This window comes from Danio aesculapii, chromosome 11 (genome assembly GCF_903798145.1).
Source record: "Danio aesculapii chromosome 11, fDanAes4.1, whole genome shotgun sequence".
NCBI lineage: Eukaryota > Metazoa > Chordata > Actinopteri > Cypriniformes > Danionidae > Danio > Danio aesculapii.
Window position 1 is genome coordinate 26,992,486 of NC_079445.1, and position 27,460 is coordinate 27,019,945.

General features: G+C 35.5%; 1 protein-coding gene across 1 annotated transcript in view; it reads right to left on the reverse strand.

The window, feature by feature from the left end:
• The window catches only part of efcc1 (EF-hand and coiled-coil domain containing 1), a 46,758-nt gene that overhangs the window by 17,183 nt on the left and 2,115 nt on the right, over positions 1–27,460 (reverse strand). The window contains exon 2 of the mRNA XM_056468555.1: positions 25,863–26,278. Within this exon, the coding sequence (XP_056324530.1) occupies positions 25,863–26,278 (416 nt within the window). The remainder of the gene's footprint in view (positions 1–25,862; positions 26,279–27,460) is intronic.

Genomic DNA, 27,460 nt, shown 5'->3' on the forward strand with positions numbered 1-27,460 from the left:
CTCAAAACATGATGGTTCTGCTTACTTAAAATAGAATATTTCAAAACTTTGAAAAATTGACGTAACTGATTACCTCAAATTTTTTGAGTTTTGCCAACTTATTCGGGATTACAGTGTACTTGTACATAACAAATCGATATAATTCCATACACGAAAAATACTTAAAAACCCTACTATACTTATAATTCTATATTTTTTTACATGACAACATGAACCACAGTATGGATGATTATGATAAACATTTAACATGCATCCATACCAGGCACCATGTAACATTATATGACTTCAAAATCAACATGTTTCCAGCATTTGTAGTTTTGTCAGACAGCTATAAGCGAAAGCACTCGATAATGTTTCTGTCATTTCAACGCAACCGTTTCTCTTTCTGAGCTTTGTGACAGATGAAATGCAATAGGGGGCTTTCATGAATCAAAAGAATAAATGCTTCCAGATGACAATGTCCTGCTTTCAGAAGAAAGAAGAAGAAGAAGAAGAAAAAAAGTAAAGCCTGCAGAAATCCATTTGCTCCAGTGTGAGCGAAAAAAAAAGGAGAAGAATTTGAAGCCGTTTGCAGTCAAGCATAGATCCTGCTGCCATGAGGAGTCCTTCAGTGTAGAGCGGCCATAAATTCAGCCTGTATGAGCCTACAAAATCATCTCTCAGTACACTGTGCTTTCGGGACACACATTTTAGGGTCAATATTTGGAGTAGGGTGTTTGAAGAGGGGGGGTGGGTTGGCTAACGTTTGTTTCAGGGCTCTCTGATGACCTACAGCTGCCGGTGGAGGCAACCAGGGAGACCCTAAACAGGCCTGACAGGAACTAGGCTATAGGGAGAGGAAAAAAACTATACTGACATGTGTGATGTTGTGGTTTAAGCATGGTGATGAGAAGGAGATGGTACATGCACAGCGTTACTAATTGGATTTCAATTGATGTTGCAATGGAAAAATGTGTACTGTTAAAAAAAAAATAACACGACAAAAAAAAAAAAAAAAAAACAGAAAAGTCGGGTAACTTTTATTTATTTATTTTAAAAATGCATTAAAATGATAAGACTTGACAGAGTATGTTTCTTTAATGATATTTTTTCTTTTGGACTAAAACAACAACAATGAAATTAATTAAAACTTGACAAAATACACACATGAGTACCTTAAAAAAAAGTATAGGATTTAAAATGATTATTTAGAGATAATGCATTTAATCAAAATTGATGTCAAGGTCTTATATAAGTTAGTATTATTAGTATATATAATTAGTATCTATAATTATTAGTATTATTAGCAGTGATGGGTAAGATTACTGATTACTACTGGAACATTGTAATCTGATTACATGACTAATTGTTTCATGTAAAAAGTAATCAGATTACTAATTACTTTACTTTGAAGTTACTTTTAAAACATATAAAATATACCTATAAAAATACAAAATAAACTGCAGCTCTTTCAGTAATTTAATATTCACTGAGAACAATGGGATTACAATGGGTTGATCACAGCAGCTTGACATATTCAAAATACTTAAAGAGTTCGCCCAAAACTTAAAATTCTCTCATAATTCACTTTTTCCAATCCTGTTTGTCTTTTTTTAACACAAAAGAAGATATTTAGAAGAAAACTGGATATCTGTAGCCATTGACATCCATGGTATGAAAAAACACTGCAGTGTTTGGGTGTTCTGTGTTTGTCTGAGGTAATTAGTCTACTGAAATGTGTATATTCCATACAAAGTATGAAGCTGATTGGTCAGGTCTTGTCACGTGACTCACGGTTTTTAACTGGGCACACCTGGGAAATGTGAGCACTCCCAATATGTGCACCCAAACAAAAGACGCGATATGTGAACGGCCCCATAAGCAGCTACGCTTCTCTTCACATTTTAGAAGGTGCCTTTACTCCCGATACTGCACAAAAACTCAATTTATCCTTTGTAGGCTGAGTTGGGCCACCATTTTTTTTGGGCGCCGGTGTCCTCCTTGGTGACACGTATTGTCGTAGAATGCTTTCTGTTCAAGTGCTTGAACAAGTTGCTGGTCGAGTTAATAGCAGTCAAAAGTTCTTTAGAGACTGGACATAGACTGCATTTCACATCAGAATTTTTGTTTTTACTCACAATTAATTAAAGTAATGTCTGTATTTCCACTTAAAGAAGCAGCTACTCTCATCAGCAACCATGCTTACTAACTGACGTTGCAGTGGAAAATGTCAATTAATAACGTAAGTATTGTACGTCATTTAATTACTGTATTTGTAATGCAGGTTATTTGTAATGCAATTACATTGACTTTAGTAACTGTAATCAAATTACACAAATTTTAAATGTAATTCGTTACATTACTGTGTTCCTCACAAATGTAATTAGAATACAGTAACGCGTTACTGTGGAACGCGTTACATCCAACTCTGATTATTAGTATATATAATGTAATTTAAGCCCTTATTCACTGTTAACAATTTTTTTACATTTTGTAAATAGTATTTAATTGTAATATGAACTGTGTTTTACTGTAGGACAGTTATGCAGTAAGTTACTGTATTTTAAATTTGTATTGTGAAATTGGTATGACTTTTTTTGATGGTCTATTTGAGTATTAGTAGACTGTCTGCTTAATATCTGTTGATACTGCTCCTTCAACAGACATTTAACTGACTATAAGAAACTTTGCAAGTACATGTCAACTTACACAAACCCTAACCACAACCTAACAGTCTACTTATAATCTAATGAGAATTAGTTGGCAACTTGGCATTTAAATACAATGTAACTAAATTCAGGACCATCAAAAAAAAAGTGTGACCATGAAAATTTAATGTACGTTTTACAGTAAAGATATACAATACTGTAAATACATATACAACAAGATAAATGGTACTGTAAATGCAAATACAGTATTTTCACTGTAAGTGATTTACAGTAAGTTACATTTTCTACAGGAAAATGTTGGCAGAGTAAATGACAGGCCATCATCTGATCAGACTGATAAAATGATTTCTGAAGGATCATGTGAGACTGAACGCTGGAGTAATGATGCTGAAAATGTTAGTTAATGTATTTCCTAACATGAATTATGAGCAATCTTGCACAGCATTTCAGGACTTACTAATACATTATAAAAATCCAAAGTTTTGCTTGTTAACATTAATTAATGCACCGTGAGTTAACAAGAACTAACAGTGAACAACATTATTTTCATTAAATACCATTATTATTAATAAATACTGTAGTAAATGTATTGTTTAATGTTTGTTCATGTTAGTAATTACATTAAATAAACCATTATTATGTGTTACCATTACATCTTAAAATGTATTAAAATTATCTACTTGAAATGTAAAAATACTTATAAATATTACTATATTATCTAAATGCAGTCTTGGGAAGAAAACGAGACTTCTTTCATGAACATAATTCCAACCCCAAACCACTGAACACACATTTGTACATGTACATGTTCAAATAAATGACAATAATACACTATATGCCACATCTGCTCAATGTGAATATCAGTCCCGCTGAAGTGATTAGAAAAGTGTATTTGAGTAATACCGCTGACAGGACCTGCGTTCTGTCAGAGAATAACAGATGAAGATGAGCTTCTGCAGAGCGTCTTCTGTTCAACCGGTGGATGGATGAGCATTTACTGAGAGCAGTTAAACTGATCTCTAGACACCTGAATGCTCTCCAGACTTTTGGAAAGAGCCTCAGTATTTGATCCAGCATCGCGCTTTTTGGCCCCTTCAAGCACAGACTGTGAAACAAGTCTGGTTACAGGGAAAGTAGAATGGAATGGTTGCATAAGCGGTTATGAAAATGCCATCAAAATGAAAATTCAAGGTCGGAGAAAATGCAGAGGAATCCATGAATAATGATTTATAAAATGTTGTTTTTGGATATGTTGCATAATGTTAATACTACGTTTTTCTACCTCTATAATAGTAGATGTATATGTCATAATCATTCATTAAAGCAATCATTTAGTATGGTACAGAACTATTCAAAAGCCTGGTGTCATAATAATAATAATAATAATAATAATAATAATAATAATAATAATAATAATAATAATAATAATAAAACATCTTGAGTTCCATACTGGGCAGCATCTTCGACCAGCAGGGTGGAACAGATACAGATGTTAAGGCAAGAATCAGAAAAGCAAGAACTGCTTTCATCCAGCTCAAGAACATCTGGGCTTCGAGAGAACTTACTTTGACCACCAAGGCCCATCTGTTCCACTCCATTTTGAAGTCAGTATTGTTGTATGGGGTTGAAACCTGGAGGATAACAAAAACTACCACCTGAAATATCCAGACATTCATCAACACCTGTCTCAAAATTTTTTTCTACACATTCGCTGACCCGACAAGATCAGTAACCCTGATCTATGGGGAAGAACCTGTCAACCCCCAATAGAAGCAAAAATCTGGACGAGAAAATGGAGTTGGATAGGGCACACAAACCACCAACTGGCATCACCAGACTGGCTCTCAGATAGAACCCCCAATGGAAGAGAAAGAGAGGCTGTCCAAGCAACACCTGGCAACTTGACCCAGAGGCAGACATTACAAGGATGGTTTACATCTGGAGGCAAGTACAAAGAATGGCCCAGGACAGATACCTCTGGAGAGCGACCTTTGGTGGACCATACCCCGGAATGGGTGGAGGGCAAGTAAGTAAAGCTATACTGCCATATCAAAATAATTTATGATACTGTTCAAAACTTTGGGGTCATTATAATAATAATAATAATAATAATAATAATAATAATAATAAAATATCTTGAGCTCCACACCACCATATCAAAATGATTTATAATACTATTCAAAGGACTGGAGTTATATTATTATTATTATTATTATTATTATTATTATTATTATTAATAATAATAATAATAATAATAATAATAATAATAATAAGAAGAAGAAGAAGAAGAAAATATCTTGAGCTCCATACCGTCATATCAAAATGATTTAAGATCTATTCAAAAGTCTGGGGTCATAATAATAATATTAATATTAATAATAATAATAATAATAATAATAATAATAATAATAATAATAATAATAATAATAATAATAATAATAATAATAATATTTTGTGCTCCATACCACCATATCAAAATGATTTATGACTATTCAGAAGTCTGGGGTCATTATATTTATATATAAAAAAAATTATATTAATAATAATAAAAAATTATAATAAAATTATTGAGCTCCATACCGCTGTCTTAAATGATTTATGAAGGATAGTGTGACACTGATAACAGGAGTAATGATGCTGAAAACTGTCATCCGAAAAGTATATTGAATTGATATATTTTTAAAGTTTGCTTCTGAATGAGTTAATCAATAAATCAGACAGTTAACTCTTAGTTTAATAACATCTATATTTAATATGATATTTTATTGTCAAAACTTGACAAGCACGTCAACCAGATAAGCAATTTCACAATATTTCCCAAATTTATAATGAGGATATTTTGGGCATACATTCTCCTCAAATATTTGAACAGAGAAATTGTTTTATAATAAGTAAAGTTATAGTTTTATTGCTCAGTCCTACCCAGCCTGATCTCACGAGAAAAGTATTTTACGTTTTGACAGTTTAGTGGCTAATTCGTACGAATTCGTACGAGTTCAGTCGTTCGAAATTGTACGATTTTAAAAAGGAGGCGTGGCACCTAACCCCACCCCTAAACCCAACTGTCATTGGCGGATGAGCAAATCGTACTAAATTGTACGAATTAGATCGTACGAATTCGTATGAATTAGCCACTAAATCAAAAAGTTACGAATTGCCGTGAGATTGTGTTGTCCTACCCCAATACTTGTGTAGCTACACTAAAAAAATTGGTTCATTTGATTTACTAAATCTTTTTAAGGTAATTGGTTGCAAACAATTTATATGGGCTGCACTTAAACAAACTAAATTTATTAATGTTCAACTTAATTTGTTTAAATTCAGCCCATGTAAATTGTTTGCAACCACTTACCTTAAAAAATGTAATAAATCCAATAAACCATTTTTTTCAGTCTAGATATTAAAATACAATTTCCATCTTGTATTTTACACTACTTTATAGCACACCAGAATTGAACTCAACACTCTTCTTCAACATGAGATTCCTCAAGAGCAGATCTGACAACGTAAGAGAAACTTAATATGCAGCACGCAACATTAGATCCTGAAATACTGAAACATGCTGCTTTTATTTTACATTGTCCACAGAGCAAGAGAACAGAGTGTATGTCTGTATAAGACAAACATAAAGCCTACATTTGACAGAACCTCCATCTGGCAAACGTTAGCTTTCCAGTCTTTAATTCCTTACTGTTTTATTCTACCTCCACTGTTTGACAAACGTCAACCATATACAAAGCAAACGTATTATTTGCAGAACAACGACAGACTATAAGGAACAAGTCACCATTTGTGAAGTGATTTTCAATCGTGTTTCTTTGTGATGCACTATGGTATTACTTGAATCTAAACTCAAAACAGATTTTATGCTCAACATCTGTTGGAAGCTAAAGAGAAGCTTCGGACATTATGCGGGGCCTGAAAGTGTCTTGATCTTCTTACAGTGGAAAAGTGAAGCTGGATTGGACATTTGCTGAACAGTGTACACGCGTCCACACATCTGAATTTCTTAAATATGGCCTTTAAAATGTATTTTAGTAAGGACAGTTTTATCCTGAAGGTCCTGAGTGTAATTTATTTTGTACCTAGTATGAAACAGATTTACATTTACATTTAGTAGATGCTTTTGTCCAAAAAACATACAATTGAGGAGGGATTCAGTGATTCAACAAGAAAAGGGAATACACACAAGAAGTGCTAATTATACAAAGACACAGTGCTTAAAGAATTAAGTGCTAGAGTAAGGAGGGGGAGTTTGTTTCTACAGATGGTTTGTCAAACCCCTATGCTTTTCTTTTTATTGGACAGGAAAGTGGAATTTATAGACAGGAAAGTGTGGGGAAGGATCAGAAAAATACCTTCAGATGGGAATCGAACTTGGGTCACCATGAGCACTTCAGTGTCATATGTTGGTGCACTTTACCACTAGACATAAAGCTGGGGCACAGCACCCCCCCCCCCCCCCCAAAGAGAAAAAAATATAGCTTAAAGGGGCTAATAATTTTGTCCTTAAAATGGTGTTTAAAAAAAATAAAAACTGCTTTTATTCTAGCCTAAATAAAACAAATAACACTTTCTCCAGAAGAAAAAATATCAGACATACTGTGAAAATTTCCTTGTCTTGTTAAACATCATTTGGGAAATATATAAAAAAAAAAAAATAAACAATTTTATAATCAGAATTATTAGCTGATTTTTTTTTCTTTTTTAAATATTTCCCAAATTATGTTTAACAAGGCAAGGAAATTTTCACAGTAAGCAGTTTTTATTTTTTTAAACACCATTTTAAGGACAAAATTATTAGCCCCTTTAAGCTATATTTTTTTCTCGATAGTCTACAGAACAAACCATCGTTATACAATAACTTGCCTACTTACCGCAACCTGCCTAGTAATTAACCTAGTTAAGCCTTTAAATGTCACTTTATGCTGTATAGAAGTGTCTTGAAAAATATTTAGTTTAATATTATTTACTGTCATCATGGCAAAGATAAAATAAATCAGTTATTAGAAATGAGTTAATAAAACTATTATGATTAGAAATGTGTTGAAAAAAAGTCTTCTCTCCGTTAAACAGAAATTGGGGGAAAAAAAAATAAACAGGGGGGCTAATAATTCTGACCAACATATACATATATATATATATATATATACCTTGCTTGAATATCAGACTGTTGTTGGAGACCCCCAAAACCAAAATAGGACCTTTTAAATGCATAATAGGGGCTCTTTAAATTGCAGCAAATTTTAATTTTATATTCCAAAATGCATAGATGGAAACCTAGCTATTAAATCCCTGCAAGATTTTTCTTCCCTATTTTAGAACATTTAGGGCAAGTTACAAAACCAAAACAGATGCAAGAAAGAACTGTGGCAATGTCTGTGTCTCATTAGTGTGTGTATCACTTTGGGCTGGCCATCGCATCTCTGGCATTGAACAGCTTTCAGTACGTTTTTTTGGTGGTCAAGCTGCTAACAATAGGTTTCTATCTAGCGACTATATTTACACTGGACCAGAGTAATGTTGTAACGTGGGGCGAGCCCAGCTGTTTGTGGTTTAGACGTGCACTTCCTGTGTTTATTACGGCAGGACCTGAACTTCCAGACCCCCTCTTGCACCCAGTTTACTTGAGGAGGAATGAAGGCTCGCAGCACATTTAGTAACATGAGACCATCATATATGTTAAACAGCCACATAAATAACAAGATTAGGTCTCTTCGGATGTTGCGAGGTCCTTGATAAATGCTGATAAAGCCATCGATTTATCTTGAGACTACAAAACAGATGTTCTTAATTAAGACTAGACACATGGTAACATGATACCTGGTTAAGTAAGACTAGGCTGATTCAGACGTGGAGCATGTGTGGATGCACAGACGCCGTTTTTCTTCCACAACAGTCTGAGACGCTGGAAATCACCTGATGTTGCTGGGGGTGTTTTTCTGGAAGTGTCTGGAGATTCCAAACGGAACCAGACGGTAATTAATCAGAGCCTGGAATCTTTGTTATTCTGAGGGCAGACCCAGTAAACAGAGCTTTGAAGGAGGTTCGTCAAGTGTTTATGTGTCTTCACAAGTCATAAACATGAAACTGACACATTGGAGAAGAATCCAAATGGACTTAACATTTGGGTGGATTTAACCTCCATTTCAGAACAGTCAAAAGTGCTCACAATCAAATGGAGCAGGAAAGTGCGGGGTAGACTAATTAAAAAATGCAGTGCTTTAATGACTGCAAATTACAATGCAAATATTATAGTTAGTTAGGTCTCTATATTATTTAAAATTCAAGGCAACCAATACTCTAAAGCATGGGTCTCATACTGGATTCCTGGAGGGCCACAGCTCTGCACAGTTTTGCTCCAACCCTAATCAAACACAGCTGATCCAATAAATCAAGGTTTTCAAGACTTATAGGCTATTAAGCAGGTTTGAGTTGGAGGTGGTTGGAGCTAAAATCTGCAAAGCTGTGGCCCTCCAGGAATTGAGTTTGAGACCACTGCTTTAAAGTGTTTAGATATACAAAGTTCACTCGGACTAATATGAATGGAGCAAAATGCAACACCCAGAAGGCTCAAATGCTACTTATGGAATAGCTAATTGTCATCTTTAGGGTTGGGACACACCAAGTCAATGCTAAATCAACAGCTAGCACCAACGAAACCCAACTGTGTTGTCGCCTCACATTGGATCACATCTGGACAAAAAAAGCTGTGCGTGCACATTTCAAACAAAGGAAAGCTAACAGAAACGAGAGTCGCATTCTGCGCCTGTGCACAAGGACATGTCTTTCTGCTCCGTGGGGGGCAGTAGTCTATTTCTAGTTCTGCAAGAGGAAACCGAACTTCTGACAAGCATAAACAAAGCGTAAACAAAGCAGCATTTAGTACCATTATCACAATTGTCAATCACTATGGAGGGATTCGCTCGTGCAAATATGTCCAATAATTTAAAAATCCATATCATTTGCAATAACTTGAGAAATGTAGTGAAATTACAGCCAGCCTCTTTGTGATCCTTCTTGGCTTGAATTGTTTACTTCACTGTCACAATATCACTCTGATTCCTTGATGTATAACTAGTCACATCCAGTCTCTCTTCAAGCGACAACTGATGGCAATTCGACATGCTGAATCTGGCCAATGAGCTCCAAAAATAATGCGATGAGATTCGATGTATGCAACACGCCAAATCAACAAGCCTGACCTAACAGAATGGCCAATAGTCGCTTGGTGTGTCCCAACACTCATGGCTACACAGTTCTTTGGAGAAGGGGTTAATACAGATTTGCTTGTATGTTACGGCAACTCATGTTGTTTTGCAGCTACTCTGTGCCTTCACTAATTCCAACAGGAAAAAAAAGACACCACACCCCCTCCCATATTGTGTTCTGTCAGTTTTGCCCTCAGTCTTTGTTGTGGGTTCTGTCACCATTCTTTCAGACTGTCTTCATAAGCTTTAAAATGATTAATGTCAAGGCAGGAAGGCATCAAGGCACGTCCAAATTCAAATTCTGCTTCACTTTCTGTCTCAGGAGGTACCTTCTGAACGAATTTCGAAGGCAGCATAGATGTGTAAATGTAAAAGTGTCCTTCTCTGCCTTTCGATATCTGACAACGCTGTGTGTATCACTTCTAACAGATGAGTAAAAAAAAAATAGGCATGGCATCATGAAGAACCACACGGATATGATTTTGTTTGTAAATTTATTTTTTGATCAATGTTCTACAAATCTGATGGTGTTCCAAAAGAAAAAATATTATTTTAGCAAGCAAATATTGTCTTAGTTAACACCAAAGCTCTCTCAATTGAAATCAGTTTTACAAGGTGTCTTCTTGCACAAATGCTACTTCCAGGGTCATTGACTGATTAGGCAGCAAGTCATCTTAGGCAGCAGGTTTTGGACATAGCCTCAGTATTTGTAATGCACTCTCTGGTTACCATTAAAACAGCTGTAAAGGAGACTGCTGGTGTGCCAATCTATGTGCAGTATCTGAAGTAAACTGAAAATAACATTTTGAAATGTAATTAGGGCCAGGTCACTTCAGATTTGTTGCTAATTTGAAATATGTAATTTAATTGCAAGTTCAGTAAGCGGTTTTTGAGATTTTAGGAATCCACCATACATTTAGACAGTCTTGGATGAACTGCCCTGAAGCATTGCAAATATGGCTGCTGTCCGAATGGATTTTCCTTTAAATTTTGATATAATCTGAGTATTTTTTGATAAATTTGTTTTTAAACATTTGTTTTTGATGTTTTTGCCTTTATTGTGATAGGACAGTATGGAAACAGAAAACAAAGTTGGAGAGGGGAGTGGGGGTTTGGGGTTGCAAGAAATGGGAAATGTTCAAAAGCTGGGACTCGAACTCAGGACACCTGTAGTGGTGCAGAAAAGATTTATACTTTTATCCTTTGTACTTTTAATTTATACTTTTTAAATTTTCAGTGCATTCGGAAAGTATTCATAGCGCTTCACTTTTCCAAATTTTTTATGTTACAGTCTTATTGCAAAATGGATTAAATTTATTTATTTCCTCATAATTCTACACCCCATAATGACAATGTGAAAAAAACTTTTTTTAAATTGTTGCAAATTTATAAAAAAAAAAAACCCTAAAAATCACATGTACAGAAGTATTCACAGCCTATTGCTCAGCCTTTTTAGCAGCAATTAGAGCCTCAAGTCTTTTTGAATATGATGCCACAAGCTTGGCACACCTGTCTTTGGGAACATTTACCCATTCCTGGGCCACTCAAGGGCATTCACCGAGTTGTTGTGAAGCCACTCCATTGATATTTCTCTCCACAGAAGAACGCTGAAACTCTAACAGAGTGACCATCGGGTTATTGATCACCTCCCTGACCCTTCACCTCCCATCATTCAGCTTAGATGGCCGACCCCAGCTTTGTACCTCAAGACAATCTTGTCTCTGAAGTTTACAGACAATTCCTTTGTCTTCATGCTTGGTTTGTGCTTTGGCATGCACTGTCAACCCTGGGACCTTATATAGACAGGTGTATGCCTTTTCAAATCATGTCCAATCAACTGAATTTAGCACAAGTGGACTCCAATTAAGCTGCTGAAACATCCCAAGAATGATCAGTGGAAATATAATCTACCTGAGCTCAATTTAGAGCTTCACGCCAAAGGCTGTAAATACTTCCGTACATGTGATTTTTCAGGTTTTTTTATTTTTAATAATTTTGCAACAATTTCATAAAATCTTTTTTCTCATTGTCATTATGGGGTATTGTGTGTAAAATTTTGAGGAAATAAATTAATTCAATCTATTTTGGAATAAGGCTGCAACAAAAGAATGTGTAAAAAGTGAAGCGCTATGAATACTTTCCGGATGCACTGTATACTAGAATACTTTTGATCTATCTTATTACGCTGATTTGAATGGAGGAAACTTGTTTTATGTTGATGAAACAAGTTAACAAAATAAACACTCTAAAAGTTCTAAAAGAAATACGTCTGGGTCTTTGGTTTATTTACACTCAAACACAACCATAAAGTTTTCCAACTATAATGATGTCTGTTTCCAAAAGTGTTGTTGAGGGTAGATTACAGAAAAGTGCAGATGGCAGGTGTAACAATAGCAAAATTTGTACATTTTAAAACTGTAGACTGGATTTTCTGTGTAAAATAAGCAATTCTGTAATCATAAAGAGTAGCTGTAATCTGATTATGTAATCCGGATTACAATTTACGACCCCATACTGTTCACAAAAAAAGCAGGAGGGAATGTTTCTCTCATAACTTGGCGAGATTATTAGTGCTTAGGTCTGCAGAGCAAGAGTATCAGCTGGCGGAGCATGGGAGGAGAAAGGGAAACGTTCATAGCTGTGGAAAAAAAAACCCTCAAGGTCTTGGAACTTTTTTCAATCTCTCAAAGTGCTTCAAAAATACTAACCAAAAAACCCTGTCTTTCTAAAGACAACATTTTTACGTGGTCTCTTTTAGTTGACGTTTCTTTACCTTCTTTAGGGGTATTTTCAAAGAAAAACATTCATTCCATCTGTCCAAGACCTGTTATTATATGCTGAGGTACAACAGATTACCCGGACGCACACGATTACACGATTCAGCCGCCACACAGCTGAAATAATAGCTCTCTGAATAATAACCGATTACTTTGGAGTGGTCAGATGGCCTTCCATTGAACATGTCAGTCTCTGTGACGTCAGAAAAACTCAATAAAACAGCACAGACCTGATGATAAATGCAACACTTTTCACCTGGTATGAATAGAGAGACATAAAGCACGTCTGAGAGCCGAGCGATAAATAAGAGTAAGATGGTGGAAATTCATCCCCATTGAACAAACAGCCGAGTGTTTGCCTCTTCCTCCAGATGGTGGCTCTTGTCCCCCTCCTCCCTCTTTTTGTTCCTCCTGCACCGTCTGTCTCTTTTGTCCTGAAGTCGGCCTCGCTGCGCTTCTCTTGGGGTCCAGGCTGAGGGCTCCGGTCCATCTTGGAATCAAAGATAGAGGAAACCGCCTCCAGGCAGGACGCTCACGGATGGTGTGTTTTTCATGGAAATGAACTGAACAGATCAGGTCTGTTCCCACCGCCTCCCCCATGAGACCCGGCCTCCATCTGAATCTCTTCCTTTTGCTTTATTGGGGCCAAGAGGGCTTCAGGAAACCTCACGCAGTATCTGTGAGATCTGCACTTGGACTTTCTCTCATTCCGGGTGGCTGCAAAAGTCACTCCAGGGCTTGCATATCAAGATAATTGTTTTCCATTACACTACTGTGTAAAAGTTTGGCATCAAATGTTTTTTGATAGAAAAAATTTATAGTTTTGAGTTAAATTACCCAGCAGCGCGTAAGTTAAAACGTAGCCTAGTTGTGACCTTAAGAGACACTAAGTTACAACTTACACACTACTAAATATTTTTATGTTGCACCACCGAACATAGTTTAAACGTTACGTTCCAATTTAATTTAGAGTTTCATTTTATATCAAGGAGTGTCGTGTGCTAATTTTAATTAAAACGAGAATTTATTCAGGACTGAGTTTTTCTTCCTACTCTTTTCTCTTTCGGATATAAAAAAAATTAAGTTTGCTTTGATAACTTTATGTGTATTTCGAGTGCTTTAACGGGGCTCGCGATGCAGGTGTGTATGTCGTCTGTTAGTGACTGATTAATTTAATGTACTATAACAATGTCATTTGTCATTTCATTTTCACAGGAAAGTTATATAGGCACACTTATAATCATGCAGAATTTTAAAGCAGTTTAACAATTTAAATGCTTTTTATTGGATATTACGTCATTCAATGCAACTACGCATGACTTTACGGAGAGCTTACGACCTACTAACTACGGTTTGCCCTAGGAACATGTGGTGCAACCAAACTGAGAACAAATTTAGTTACAAATTAGCTAGTAGACTAAGCCCCTTGTGAGGACTTTACGCTCCAGTTTAAAAAAGAACTTACGGTACGAACAGCTGGTGCAACCCTACACTGAAGAGCAGAAATATTTCTATGTTAAATCAATAGTGTTTTGTTGATAATTTTGCTCATTAAAATAAACCCTGAAATATTTTTTTTCAAAATCCCAAAACATTAAGCATAAATTTACAGCAATAATAAAAAAACTTATTAACAAATTAAATTACTCATTTTATAATTTATAAAGGGTGGCACAGTGGGTAGCACTGTCGCCTCACAGCAAGAAGGTCACTGGTTTGAGCCTCAACTGGGTCAGTTGACATTTCTGTGTGGATATTTTATACATACATACATACATATATATATATATATATATATATATATATATATATATATATATATATATATATATATATATATATATATATATATATATATATACAGTATATATATATATATATAAAGTATTTCACAATAGTACTATTTGTATTGCAATTTTTACCAAATAAATGCAGCGTTGGTGAGCACAAAGACTTCAAAAACAGAATGAAACAATGACCGCAAACAGTTTGAACAAGTTTGATTAAAAGGCAATGTGCACATGCAAAATCTGGAATGCTTAGAATGGCCAAACATTCAAAGCATATTTGTTTAAATTCTTTCTTGAACATCAATGCAGTAATTATCATAACACCACATTACATTTCCGTATGTGGAATCTGGAGGAAATTGTGTAACCTAAAACGCTTCGATTGGACCAGATCTGTTACACCACACATCTTATAGAATGAAATCTGATATCAAATAGCATTTTAAAAATAAGACATTTCCAAGGTCATTACTACTCTGTGGAAACAGATAATTAGTTTAATAGTCGGTCCATTCATGTGCACAATGAGCCTAATATCATTGATCATTGTTGTGCCAGATGGAGAGGTCAAAGCGGCAGGTGGAGAAACTGAGCTGAGTTATTAAACTGCCTGATTATTTCAAGACCTGCATTGAAGTCTGAATAAAAAGAGAGAAATTAAAAATAGGCAAGACACCATTTGTGTGTGTTTTAAAGATATTTTTCATGCTTACCAATTAGGCTGAATTCATTTGATAAAAATAACGTAAAAAAACAGTTATATCATGAAATATTTGTACAATTTTACAGGGGTGGTCCTGAGTGTAGTTTTGCTTCATTCGTATAAACAAAAAAAGGGCTCTGATTGGTTAGCTAACATAATGTGCTGTGATTCGCAGATTGGCTCCACGTCACCAGGAAGCGTTACGTTGAGTCACTAGCAAGCGCTGAGCCTCTGTTTTGTAAATACTCTCAGTCAGTATAGCTGTGTCAGTGTGAACCTGAATTAGACATAAAAATGAAGTGGACACAGCTGAACCTCATGCCTGCTCTCTAAAATAAAATCTGACAAGTGTCTTTCATATATATTCCGGTTATAAGGATGTGTAAGTAATATAAAATGTTCACATCTTTTGAGAGTTTGTTATTTGAGATGTATGATGCAGGGAAAGCGGCTGCATAGTAAGTCACTGCAGTGCTGGTAAAGATTGTGTGTGTTTACAGCGGTTTGATAAATAAATATGAATTTGTATCTAAATTATTAACAGTGCCTTTGTTTACGTCCTTGTTTAAGCCCTTGCAACAACATACCATTAACGCTAGACACTATGCATGTAACAGATCAGTTGTAACAAATTAAAATACTTACAGGTTGTGGCTCACAATCCACAGCTTCGTCTATTATGGTTGGAGCTGCTCCTTCTTTCAGGAGTTTTTAGCCGAATCCAGTTCTGAACTGGGAGAGATTCTGGAAGCTCTGCTTTGTCAAATGCTAGCTATATATATTTTTTATAATTCTCTGGAACATAATTACATACAGAAACAGAATGAGCTCTGTGGAAATATCAGCGTTTTGACAGCATTTTAGCTTTCTCTGCTAGAACATTACAGGGCCTCTGACCACGCCTCTTTGCTGCGCGGTGTGTGTGCGCGTGGTGAATGCGCGTAACCTGAAGCATTTGTGATCTCACTAGCTGGGATGTATTTTTTGTAGTCCCGAAACTTTGTTCGCTGTAGGCTTTGCTAAGCTAGCTCTGTAAAAGCCAATGTCTCTCTTTGCATTAAACTTTGAGCGTATTACATTTAGAGATGTTGTTTATGTTCACGCAGCTACAGTACACATCAACTAAAGTTTAAAATATGATACCATACTGGACCACCCCTTTAATATGTAATTTATTCTGGTGATAAAAATGCTAAATTTCCAGCAGACTTCACTCCAGTCCTCTGTCACTTGACAGTGTTATTTTAGAATCAATGAGAATAAATGTTTAGCATAATTTTTTGTTGTTTTTTAATAGTTTGAAAAGACTTTATTTTGATTTAATTTAATTTAACTCAATTTTCATTTAAGTTGATGTATATAATTTTTTCCAGGATGAACTGGGTTTATTGGGTATTTACTAAAATGTAAAATCTTAATATTTGTTTTGGTCCCACTTTATTTTGATGGTCCGTTTGTTAAATTTAAGTTACATTGCATTTACATGCCAACTAATTCTCATTAGATTATAAATAGACTGTTAGGTTGGGGTTAGGTTTGGGGTTAGTGTAAGTTGACATGTACTTACAAGTTTCTTATAGTCAGTTTAATGTCTGTTTAGCAGCAGTATCAACAGATATTAAGCACAGTCAACTAATACTCAACTGGACTAATCAAAATAAAGCGTTACCTTTGTTTTAAGAAAGGTCCGATTACATTACTTTTAAATACATGTTTTTTATTTTAAACTATTTTTTTGCAGAAAATGACATAACCTTTTTTTATTTGTTGTGATTGAAACTCAAACCTAATATTGCTTTCTTAAAGTAAGCTGTTAAAATGTGTGATCATTACAAAATCTGCATGAAAGTCTAAACAAAAAAGAGACATGAAAAATAGGCAGCAGATACACCTCTTCCTCTAGATAAAAGGCATTGCTCTCAGTGTGAATGGGTCAGTCTGTGACCCGCGGAGCCTGACCGGTGTCCTCTTCACCCACTGGCAGCTGCATCAAAAGCTGTCCTCCGGCGTTTTTGTTTTCTGAGAGCTGTGTGCCCATTGGACAAGCTCTGGAGGTTTTTCAGCACTTGCCCATGGGGCTTTCAGGCCTCAAAGGGAAACCTCGCTCTGATCTCCCACATACCAGTCAGAGCGGTCCGCACGTGGCGAAGATACAATACACGTTTACATTTCAGCCCCCCATAAAAGAGCAGCTGAAACACGAGCCTTGACTGCCATGATCGCTTTCACTTTCAGCTGTTTTTTAATATTAATTTAAAGCACAGCTAACTCATGTTGGTTTGTTGTATGCAATGCAACGAGTCAATTGGCATTAATGCACTAAATTCTTTTTCACTCCAAATCTATGATAAAGTGATAATGAATGCTGCTTTTTTAGAGTACTTTCTGATACTGATACCAGCAGATATCTCTCAATCTGCTTCATTTAAAACCACATTTGTTTTGTACCATTGGAAAAGAGTAGAGACTAGATGACATTAACATATTTTGAGGCCTTTGCTATTTTATATGATACAACACACATTTTCAATTCTGAATTTGAAATGTGACCATCACCAGGAAGCAGATGAAGAATGATAAATTGGCTTAATAATGTATGTATTGTATTAATATGTATATTGATAATGTATTTATTATTCTACTTGAAATTTAGGTTATATTGTTAATATAATTAATATTAATTAGCCATTTATTGATTTGGTTGCAACCCAGGCTCATTGCGGATATGCACCCAGGTCAACACTTCTGGGGACAGAGAAATACGTAACCGGAGGTACGTCTAATTTCTCTTGCACATTCTCTTCTCACATAAATTCACCTGAGAGCGCAATATATACTTCAGCCAATCAGGCCAGCTTGCTGTCGACTTACTGACCGACTGACCCACCCACCCCCTTCCCTAAAAAAAGCAACCCCCTTCCCCTTTAAAGAGCAATCTAGAAAAAAGAAAAGTCGTTGCAAGATTTCACCACGTTTTCAGACTGTTGGTTACACTCTCAGGAATAAACGTAGAAAATCTGTCACTGGGCTGGTACGTATCCACAACAAGCTTGTGTTGCTTATTCATGGCTTGACATTAACTTTTTTTATCACCAGCCACTATGGCTAGGAGATTTCCAACATTACTAGACACTCGGCCTTTTCACTAGCCACAATTTTGTTGTTGGGAAAATATATTTTATATGCATAAATTTAACTTTGACATACTAAAATGACTTATTTAGACGTTGTGTTATGTCCATATGCCTCCTCATTCATTTCACTTTTTGTGTGTTGTGAATGAGCTTGCTCAGTGTGCATGAGCAAATGGGTTGTGTCTGCAATTAGTTTTTATTTTACATGACTTTTCAGAGCTCAAAATGAAGGATTTACCAAATGTATCTTTGACCACACCAAACATAAAAATTTTTTTATTTCTTAGTCACATATTTTAAATTTGTCAAAACAAGCAAAATATAGTTGTATACCATACTTTTTTTTATTAAACAAAACATTTTATAAAAAAACAAAACAAAAAAAAAAAACTAAGGAAAAAACAATTATTGACATTTATCTAAAATATGTACAGTAATCTGTCCTGGCTAAAGGTCCCAGATCACCAGTTAACTACACATAAACAGGGAGTTAATCTCATGTTAAAGCAATATTATTGTAAAAAATAGTTAAGTCATATTAACAAAAAGAACTAAGCAAAAGAAAGCAGGTTAAAAAAACATACCGTGAGTGATATCGAAAGGATGATCACGCACACATGATTAACGTTAGGCCAATTAATAATCTGTTCAAAGAATGGTTAAAGTGAAAGCAACTGGTGCTGCTTACAAAAAGACAAATCTGGAGCTCTTGAAAGCAGCAAGACTGTGAGTGCATGAGCATAATTTTTTGTCTAGTCTATTTGAAAGAGAACCGATCGCACCAGTTGCACTTCTAGGCACGGTTATTTCATGCAACGAAACGGGAGTGCACATGCGTTTAAAACACACATGAGAAGCAGCATGACTGACAAAAACAATTGTGTTCGTGCGAGCAAAAGAAGGCAAGTGAATACCGAATGAGAGGATGATCACGAGTGATCATCCTCTCATTCGGTATTCACTTGCCCTGTTGATCATCCTCTCATTCGGTATTCACTTGCCTTCTTTTGCTCGCGCGAACACAATTGTTTTTGTCAGTCATGTTGCTTCTCGATTCTAAGATCGCTTTCCATGCATACTGGGCCATCCTTATTGTCGAACCCTGTATTTAAGAAAACTACAATTTTTTTATTATTTTCAACCAGCCAAAGTGGCTAGTGGGAGCGGCTGTCTAACCCGCCACAGCTGAAATCCACCCGCATTTGGCGGGTTGGCGGGTGTTAATGTCAAGCCCTGTGCTTATTTGTGTTTTAGTTTTGTGAGTTATGATACAAATTTTAGTTCCTGTGATGGATTTTCTTAAAGAGATCAATATGCTGTTTTGGTCCTCAATTAATGTTTATTAATGATTAATGTTAATAAGTTTATAGGAGTTGTATTGCATATTTTTCGGGTTATAGGATAGATTGCAATAAAGGTTCTCTATTGGCATCAATGGTTCTTTGAAGAACCATTAACATTGATGGAACCTTTCTAGTGCACAAAAGCTTCTTTAAAGTGTAAAAGGTTTCTTTAGATCATTAAAATGTTCTTCACACTAAGAAATAAAGTTCTTTTAAGATACAATGACTGGCATGTTCTTTGTGGAACGCACAATGGTGCTGTGGCATTACTGCCCAAAACCTTGTTTTAGAACCTTTAATTTTAAGTGTGTATACAATTAAACGAAATTAGGTTAATATTCTATATTGTATGTTTATCTAAAATACGCCCCCTTTTAATTTTTTTAAGAGAGAGATTATTACTTAAATTATTAGCATCAAAATGTTATCTGGACACAGTGCAGTGCTTCAAAATGTCCTGTATCTTGACTTAAAAGTCAATGACTTTTAAGTCAGTGTGTACTGGACACTTATGCATAGCTTTATTTAAGTATGAAGACATATTTCCAGCAGAAATTGAATATTTAGTAGGGGGCGGGGAATTATTCTTGCGCTCCACCTCTCATGTTTCACTGGCAGCAAATTAATGGTTGGAGGGGCGTGGCTAAGCATATCCACCCAATTGGTCAAACTGACATCATCAGAGTGGAACTGCCATTCCAGAGTGGAAGCATTTATTCATTCATTTTCCTTCGGCTTACTCCCTTTATTTATCAGGGATCACCACAGCGGAATGAACCGCCAACTTATCCAGCATATGTTTTACACAGCAGATGCCCTTCCAGCTGCAACATAATACTAGGAAACCCCATACACACACATTCACACACATACACTACAGCCAATTTAGTTTATTCACCTATAGCGCACGTCTTTGAACTGTGGGGGAAACCGGAGCACCCAGAGTAAACCCACATCAACCCGGGGAGAACATGTAAACTCCACACAGACATGCCAACTGGCCAAGCTGGGACTCGAACTGGCAACATTCTTGCTGTGAGGCGACAGTGCTAACCACTGAGCCACCATGTCACCCCGAGTAGAAGCAAATGGTTAGGATTTGATTAAATTACCAAAACAAACAGTTTGTTTTCATTGCTTTTGCATAGATTGAATATTAATCTTAAGACTAATAATGTGTGCTAGCAAAACAAACACAGTTAATGTAGACTTCCTGTGGACTCTAAATAACTTTGTAACATTCTACCACATTGCGTGCAGTGTAAAGAATAAGCAAATAGGGCATCAGCATGTGAGGTCTGTTTTCAGTTATGCCTGAATATGAAAGCAGCAGCACATCCTATAAGGATTTATTTACACTCAAACTAATAAAGCCTACAAAAAGAAGCAGCGCCTCTTCAGCAGCATCCCAAATATTTGGTAGGGTAGTTTAACGTAAAAACAAACAGGAACTTGCTTTTAAACATTAGTGAAGTAGTCTAATGTGAAGTTGTCTAAAAGCAGTAAGGGCTGGAGCTGTTGCTAGGATGAAGACAGGGAGTGTTCGTCCATTATTCTGCAGAGCGGGGAAACTGTTTGAAGATAGATGGGAACTTTCAATCTGTTTAGGTCGGTCTGAATGGAGCTCTCCTCAAATGTGTCAGCTCCATTGTGATCTGGAATGAATTATTTGGCTTAAGAGCATCAATGGAGGGGCCATAGAAAGGCTTTCTGGTAAAGTTCACCACACAGACTTCACATAGATTAGTGGAGCCTGGAGATATAAAAGTGAATGTTTGTTAAAAAAAAATGTTAACGTGTTTCTGCTGGTAACTTACTATTGACCACTGAAACATTTGTTAATATTTAAACTCATAAATCTGTGATCACACTACTTATAGTCTAGTTAACAATAAGGATTCTAACTATATTAGCATTTTTTCTTAAATGCTCAAGTTTCTCTAAGTCAGTTAGATTAGGGTTGTTTTTAAAGTTCATTATAAATTTATTCTGAAAATGATACCAATAATATTGTTCCTCTGTGATGTTAAGCATTTTTTTAAAACAGGGGGCTAATAATTCAGGGGGGCTAATAATTCTGACTTCAACTGTAGGTCTGGGCCACTCAAGGACATTCAGCGAGTTGTTGTGGAGCCACTCATTTGATATATTGGCAGTGTGCTTTGAGTCCTTTTCCTGCTGGAAGATGAACCGTTGTCCCAGTTTGAGGTCAAGAGCACTCTGAAGCAGGTTTTCATTCAGGATGTCTCTGTACATTGCTGCATTCATCTTTCCCTCTATCCTGACTAGTCTTCCAGTTCCTGCTGCTGAAAAACATCCCCACAGCATGATGCTGCCACCACCATGCTTCATAGAGATGGAACTAGCCTGGTGATGAGCGGTGCCTGGTTTTCTCCAAACGTAATGCCTGGCATTCACTCTAAAGAGTTCAATTTTAGTCTCATCAGACCAGAGAATTTTGTTTCTTATGCTCTGAGAGTCCTTCAGATGCCTTTTGGCAAATTCCAGGCAGGGAGTGGATTCCGTTAGGCCACTCTACTATACAGGCCCGATTGGTGGATTACTGCACAGATGGTTGTCCTTCTGTAAATTTCTTTTCTCTCCACAGAAGAACGCTGGAGCTCAGACAGAGTGACCATCGGGTTATTGATTACCTCCCTGACTAAGGCCCTTCTCCTCCAATCATTCAGCTTAGATAGCCAGCCAAAATCTTTTTTCACATTGTCATTATGGGGGATTGTGTGTAGAATGTTGAGGAAATAAATTAATTTAATCCATTTTGGAATAAGGCTGTAACATAAAAAAAGGTGGAAAAAAGTGAAGCGCTATGAATACCTTCCGGATGCACTGTATATGTTCATTGCTGTAGTATGAATGTACATGAGATATTGACCAAAAAAGATTTCTTAATATTTTGTCAATAAAAGGATATTTTCTTCTGAATCTTTATTATTTGTTCCTAGGTATGCTGTTTCGGTGCTAAGTTTACACAATTTTAACTACATCATTTGGACTCTAAATATGAGAATTTATTTTTATTTTGTAAAGTGAGTGACTCTAAAATGTCATCCTGTACAATGTGTACATTACAATTTTAATATTATTATCATAAACAATAAATGTCGCAGATTCAAGTTTGTAGTCCTGAAAAAATGCAATAATGTCCCTCAAAAGAGATATTTCACCCAGAAAGTAAAATTTACTCGCTATTTACGCACCCTCAAGTAGTTACAAACTTTAGAGTATTTTTTATGTTAAATGCAAAAGAAGAAATTTTGAAGAATGTTGGTAACCTGAAGAAACTAACAAAAAAAAAAAACTATGGAAGTCATTGGCTAACCAGATTCTAAATTGGTCACAATATCTTCCTTTTTGATCAACAGAATAAAACAGATTTGGTACAAGTACAAAGCAAGTGATTACTAAATAAAAAATGTTGTGTGAACCATCCCTTTAATAAGAAAACATCTCTGCAAACGAGAACACTTTAAACTCCACACCTGCAGTAAATCCACTTTCATAAGCACTTCCAGGAATGCTGTCCCAAAATTATCATGCGAGAAATATGTAAACAATGATGACGCTAAGCTCCACAGCTTCTAAACGTAAAATTAAATGGTTGAGCGCTAGGAAAGTTCAATGACAGCCTAGGTATAAAACCCAAACTCCGAAATGACTGGCTTCCAGCAGTAGCTGTGCGTAATTTCAGCCAACCCGAATGGCAGCCCATTTGCCACACACGTTGACAACTAAATGAACCCAAACAAAACAAGGTCTGCACCCGAGAAGGAGAACCACATCAAGCCAACCTAAATAGCATGTATGTTGGCACACGTCTGCATAATCAGGGCCAGCAAGTTCTGGTGAGAGCCATTTTAACCCAGAGGAAGCTCAGTTTACTTTGAGTCAGATTATTTGAAGCTTCATTATGTAATGAGATTGTTTACTGCATTTAGTTTGGTTCATATTACAATAACACATTAGAGAAAAGAATGAGGCTGTCATTCTGAAAGTAACTGTATCACTAAATCTGCGACAGCATAATAATGTAATAGTCATCATGAAACAAAAACTAAGACTACTTACGTTGTTAGCCATTGCTATTCTTAAGGTGAACAATGAATCAATCTGTGTGAGTTAATCCACACACACAAAAAGTTTGCATTGGTAATCTTTAATCAAAATCTGAATATTTGCTTCCCTCAATACTGAAAAAATATACTGAAGTAAAGTCTATGGGGATTTTGATTTTACACAGACTATCTAGGATGTACTCTACATTTCAAACTGTTAACAACCTCACTTTTTAGGACAGATGCCAAATTTTCCTGTTTTGACAGACTCTTTTACATTTCCCTCTGTAAAATCCCCTGGAACAGATGCCAGACTGTGGTAAGTGAGGATAATTTCTTCTTTATGTTTCATTAATGCTGAAGTAAGCTATACCCAATGTAAAAACAGATGACCTCACCGTGACAAACATCTGTGGGAATACATGATCCCTAGTTAGGCCTTCTGCACAAGTGCAGTCAAAACTGCATGAAACGGTAGTTTAGTAAATAAAGTGTTTCATTTCATTCGTTCTTTGATCTCACAATTGCAAGAAAGCAATGAAAACTGTGAACAAGAAAAATTAGCTTTTTTTAAAATAAAAAGTCAAAAACTTTTCAGGAATAAAGACAAAACTGATAGATACACTCAAAATTTTGATTTATATTTCAGTTTCAAGTTCACATCTTGTACTTATTGCTCTTTTCTGAAGATTATGAGTTTATATATCATAATTCATAATTGTATATCTAATTATATAGACCATTTTGAGGGATGTAAACAAAAACAATGGTCCCAACATATTTCCTGTTAAATAATTTCTAAAGCTTCTGAGAATCCAAAAAGAGCCACACATTGATAAATAATGTTATGATAGCTGTTTTAACATGAAGTTAGGATTGAATTACCTCTTGTTACAGCTATGAAATAGTTTGATAACAAGCAGGAAATGTTCATTGGCCAATGACATCGCCACATTGAAATGGTCTATACTATATAAGGTGTGTTTTATCTCATTCATTTTTGATTTCAGAGTTGCAAGAAAACAATGAAAATTGTGAGGTCAGAATTGTGAGAAAATGTGTTTTCTTTCAAATAAAAAGTAAAAAACTCAAAGACAAAGCTGAGAGATGCACACAAATTTCTGATTTATATTTAAGTTTCAAGTTGACATCTTGTAATTATTGATGTTTTCTGAGGATTATGAGTTTATATATCATAATTTATAATTGTACAGTTGAAGTCAGAATTATTAGCCCCCCTTTGATTTTTTTTTCTTTTTTAATATTTCCCAAATAATGTTTAACAGAGCAAGGAAATTTTCACAGTATGTCTGATAATATTTTTTCTTCTGGAGAAAGTCTTATCTCGCCTAGAGTAAAAGCAGTTTTTAATTTTTTATGAACCATTTTAAGGTCAAAATTATTTTATGTTTTATATTTTTTTCGACAGTCTACAGAGCAAACCATCATTATACAATAACTTGCCTAATTACTCTAACCTGCCTATAGTTAACCTTAATAACCTACTTAAGCCTTTAAATGTCACTCAAGCTGTATAGAAGTGTCTAGAAAAATATATTGTAAAATATTATTTACTGTCATCATGGCAAAGATAAAATAAATCAGTTATTAGAAATTAGTTATTAAAACTATTATGTTTAGAAATGTGTTGAAAAAAAATCTCTTATTTAAACAGAAATTGGGGAAAAAAGTATAAAAGGGGGGGGGGGGGGACTAATAATTCTGACTTCAACTGTAGGTCTGGGCTCTGGCTGGGCCACTCAAGGACATTCAGCAAGTTGTTGTGGAGCCACTCCATTGATATATTTACTTCAACTGTAAATCTAATCATAAATCATTTAAGGTGTTTGATTTCACTCGATTTGATCTCACAATTGCAAGAAAACAATGAAAATTGTGGAAATAAAGTCAGAATTGTGAGAAAATTAGCTCAAAGACAAAACTGAGAAATACACTCAAAATTCTGATTTATGTTTCAATTTCAAGTTGACGTCTTGAAATTAATCACTCTTTTCTGAGGATTATGAGTTTATAAATGATAATTTATAATTATATATCATTTTAAAAACCAGAAAAGTGAGGGAAAATTCAGAATTTTGAGATATTAACTTTTGTTTATTGCTCATAATTCAGAATAACAAGGCAATTGCACTTGTTTTAGCTCATGTAAGTATTATACTAACCTGTAGTACAGAAGTTCCATCTCGAGCTGCTCAATGTGCCTCTGCAGGACAGGGATGTGACTGGCTTTGGTCTCCAGCTCCTTCACTTTTTTAAGGCCGCTGAGCACAGCTTGTCTGGCTTCCTCCACCCTCTTCCTCATCTCCACCTGCTCCTTCTTTAAAGTCCTGTTACATTCCTCTAGCATCAGCGACGTCTCACGTGATATTCGCAGTTCTTGCTCAAGCTTCTGGTTGAAGAACATGGCTTCCTCGATCTGTCCATCCCGGGATGCCCTGATGAACTCCACTTCTCTCAGGAAACTCTGGATGTCCTTCAGGCTACCGGAAATGTTGGGCTTCTGGACTTTTCTCCGTTGGTGGGCGATGAAACAGCCACCTTCTGGTTTATGTTTCGAGTGGCTTTTCCACAAGCCCACCTAAGAAACACCAAAACATGTCAGTGGAATGTTATATGGAAAGCACATCATTTAGACAACCAACGCTCATTGCTAGTATAAGTCAAAGCTGTCAAAGCAAGTTTGAAAATCTATAAAATACTTAACCTATGTTCTCAATTAAACAAGAATACCATTCTTGTTTATATATTATGAATGTTTGTATACTATGCCATATTAAAAACACTGTTGTCGTTGATGCAACTGCCAGGTACTTTTATCCAAAGTGACCTAAAATTGCATTCAGGTACACGTTTGATCAGTTCTTGCTTTCACTTGGAATTGAACCATGCCTGTTTCTACTGCCAAGCATGCTCTACTGAGCTACAGTAAACAAATGTGATTTCTGGTTGTGGGTATAGTGTAATGTATGTTCAGCTTGTAATGTTATGTTTGTAATGGTTACTAAAAAGATTGCTGTACACTGTTGTAAGCAGTAATCATACAAGTAATGCATATTGTGCCACCAATTCTCATTTGTGGCCAAATTTGCAATCTGAGAAAATGCAAGAAAAATTATTTGTGAGAAATAAAGTCAGAATTGTGAGAAAATGTGTTTTTTTTTCCAAATAAAAAGTGAAAAACTGAATTTCAAGGGGAAAATGGCAAAACAGAGATACACTCAAAATTCTGATTTATATTTCAGTTCCAAGTTGACTTGAAATTATTGCTCGTTTCTGAGGATTATGAGTTTCTATATCATAATTGATATAATCTAATTATGTATTATATAAGGTGTTTTATCTCATTCATTTTTGATCTCCAATTGCAAGAAAACAATGAAAATTATGAGAAATAAAGTCAGAATTGTGAGAAAATTTGCTTTTTCAAATAAAAAGTTAAAAACACAGAATTTTTGAGGGGAACACATTTCTAATTTATATTTAACTTTCAAGTTGACATCTTGAAATTATTGCACTTTTCTGAAGATTATGAGTTTATGTATCACAATTCATAATTGTATAATTATTTAGACCATTTTGAGGGATGTAAACAAAAACAATAGTCCCAACGTATTTCCTGTTTCACATTTTTAATTTCTATAGCTTCAGAGAATCAAAAAAGAGCCACATATTGATAAATAAGGTTAAGATAGCTGTTTTAACATGAAGTTAGGATTGAATTACCTCTTGTTACAGTTATGAAATAGTTTGATAGCTTGAA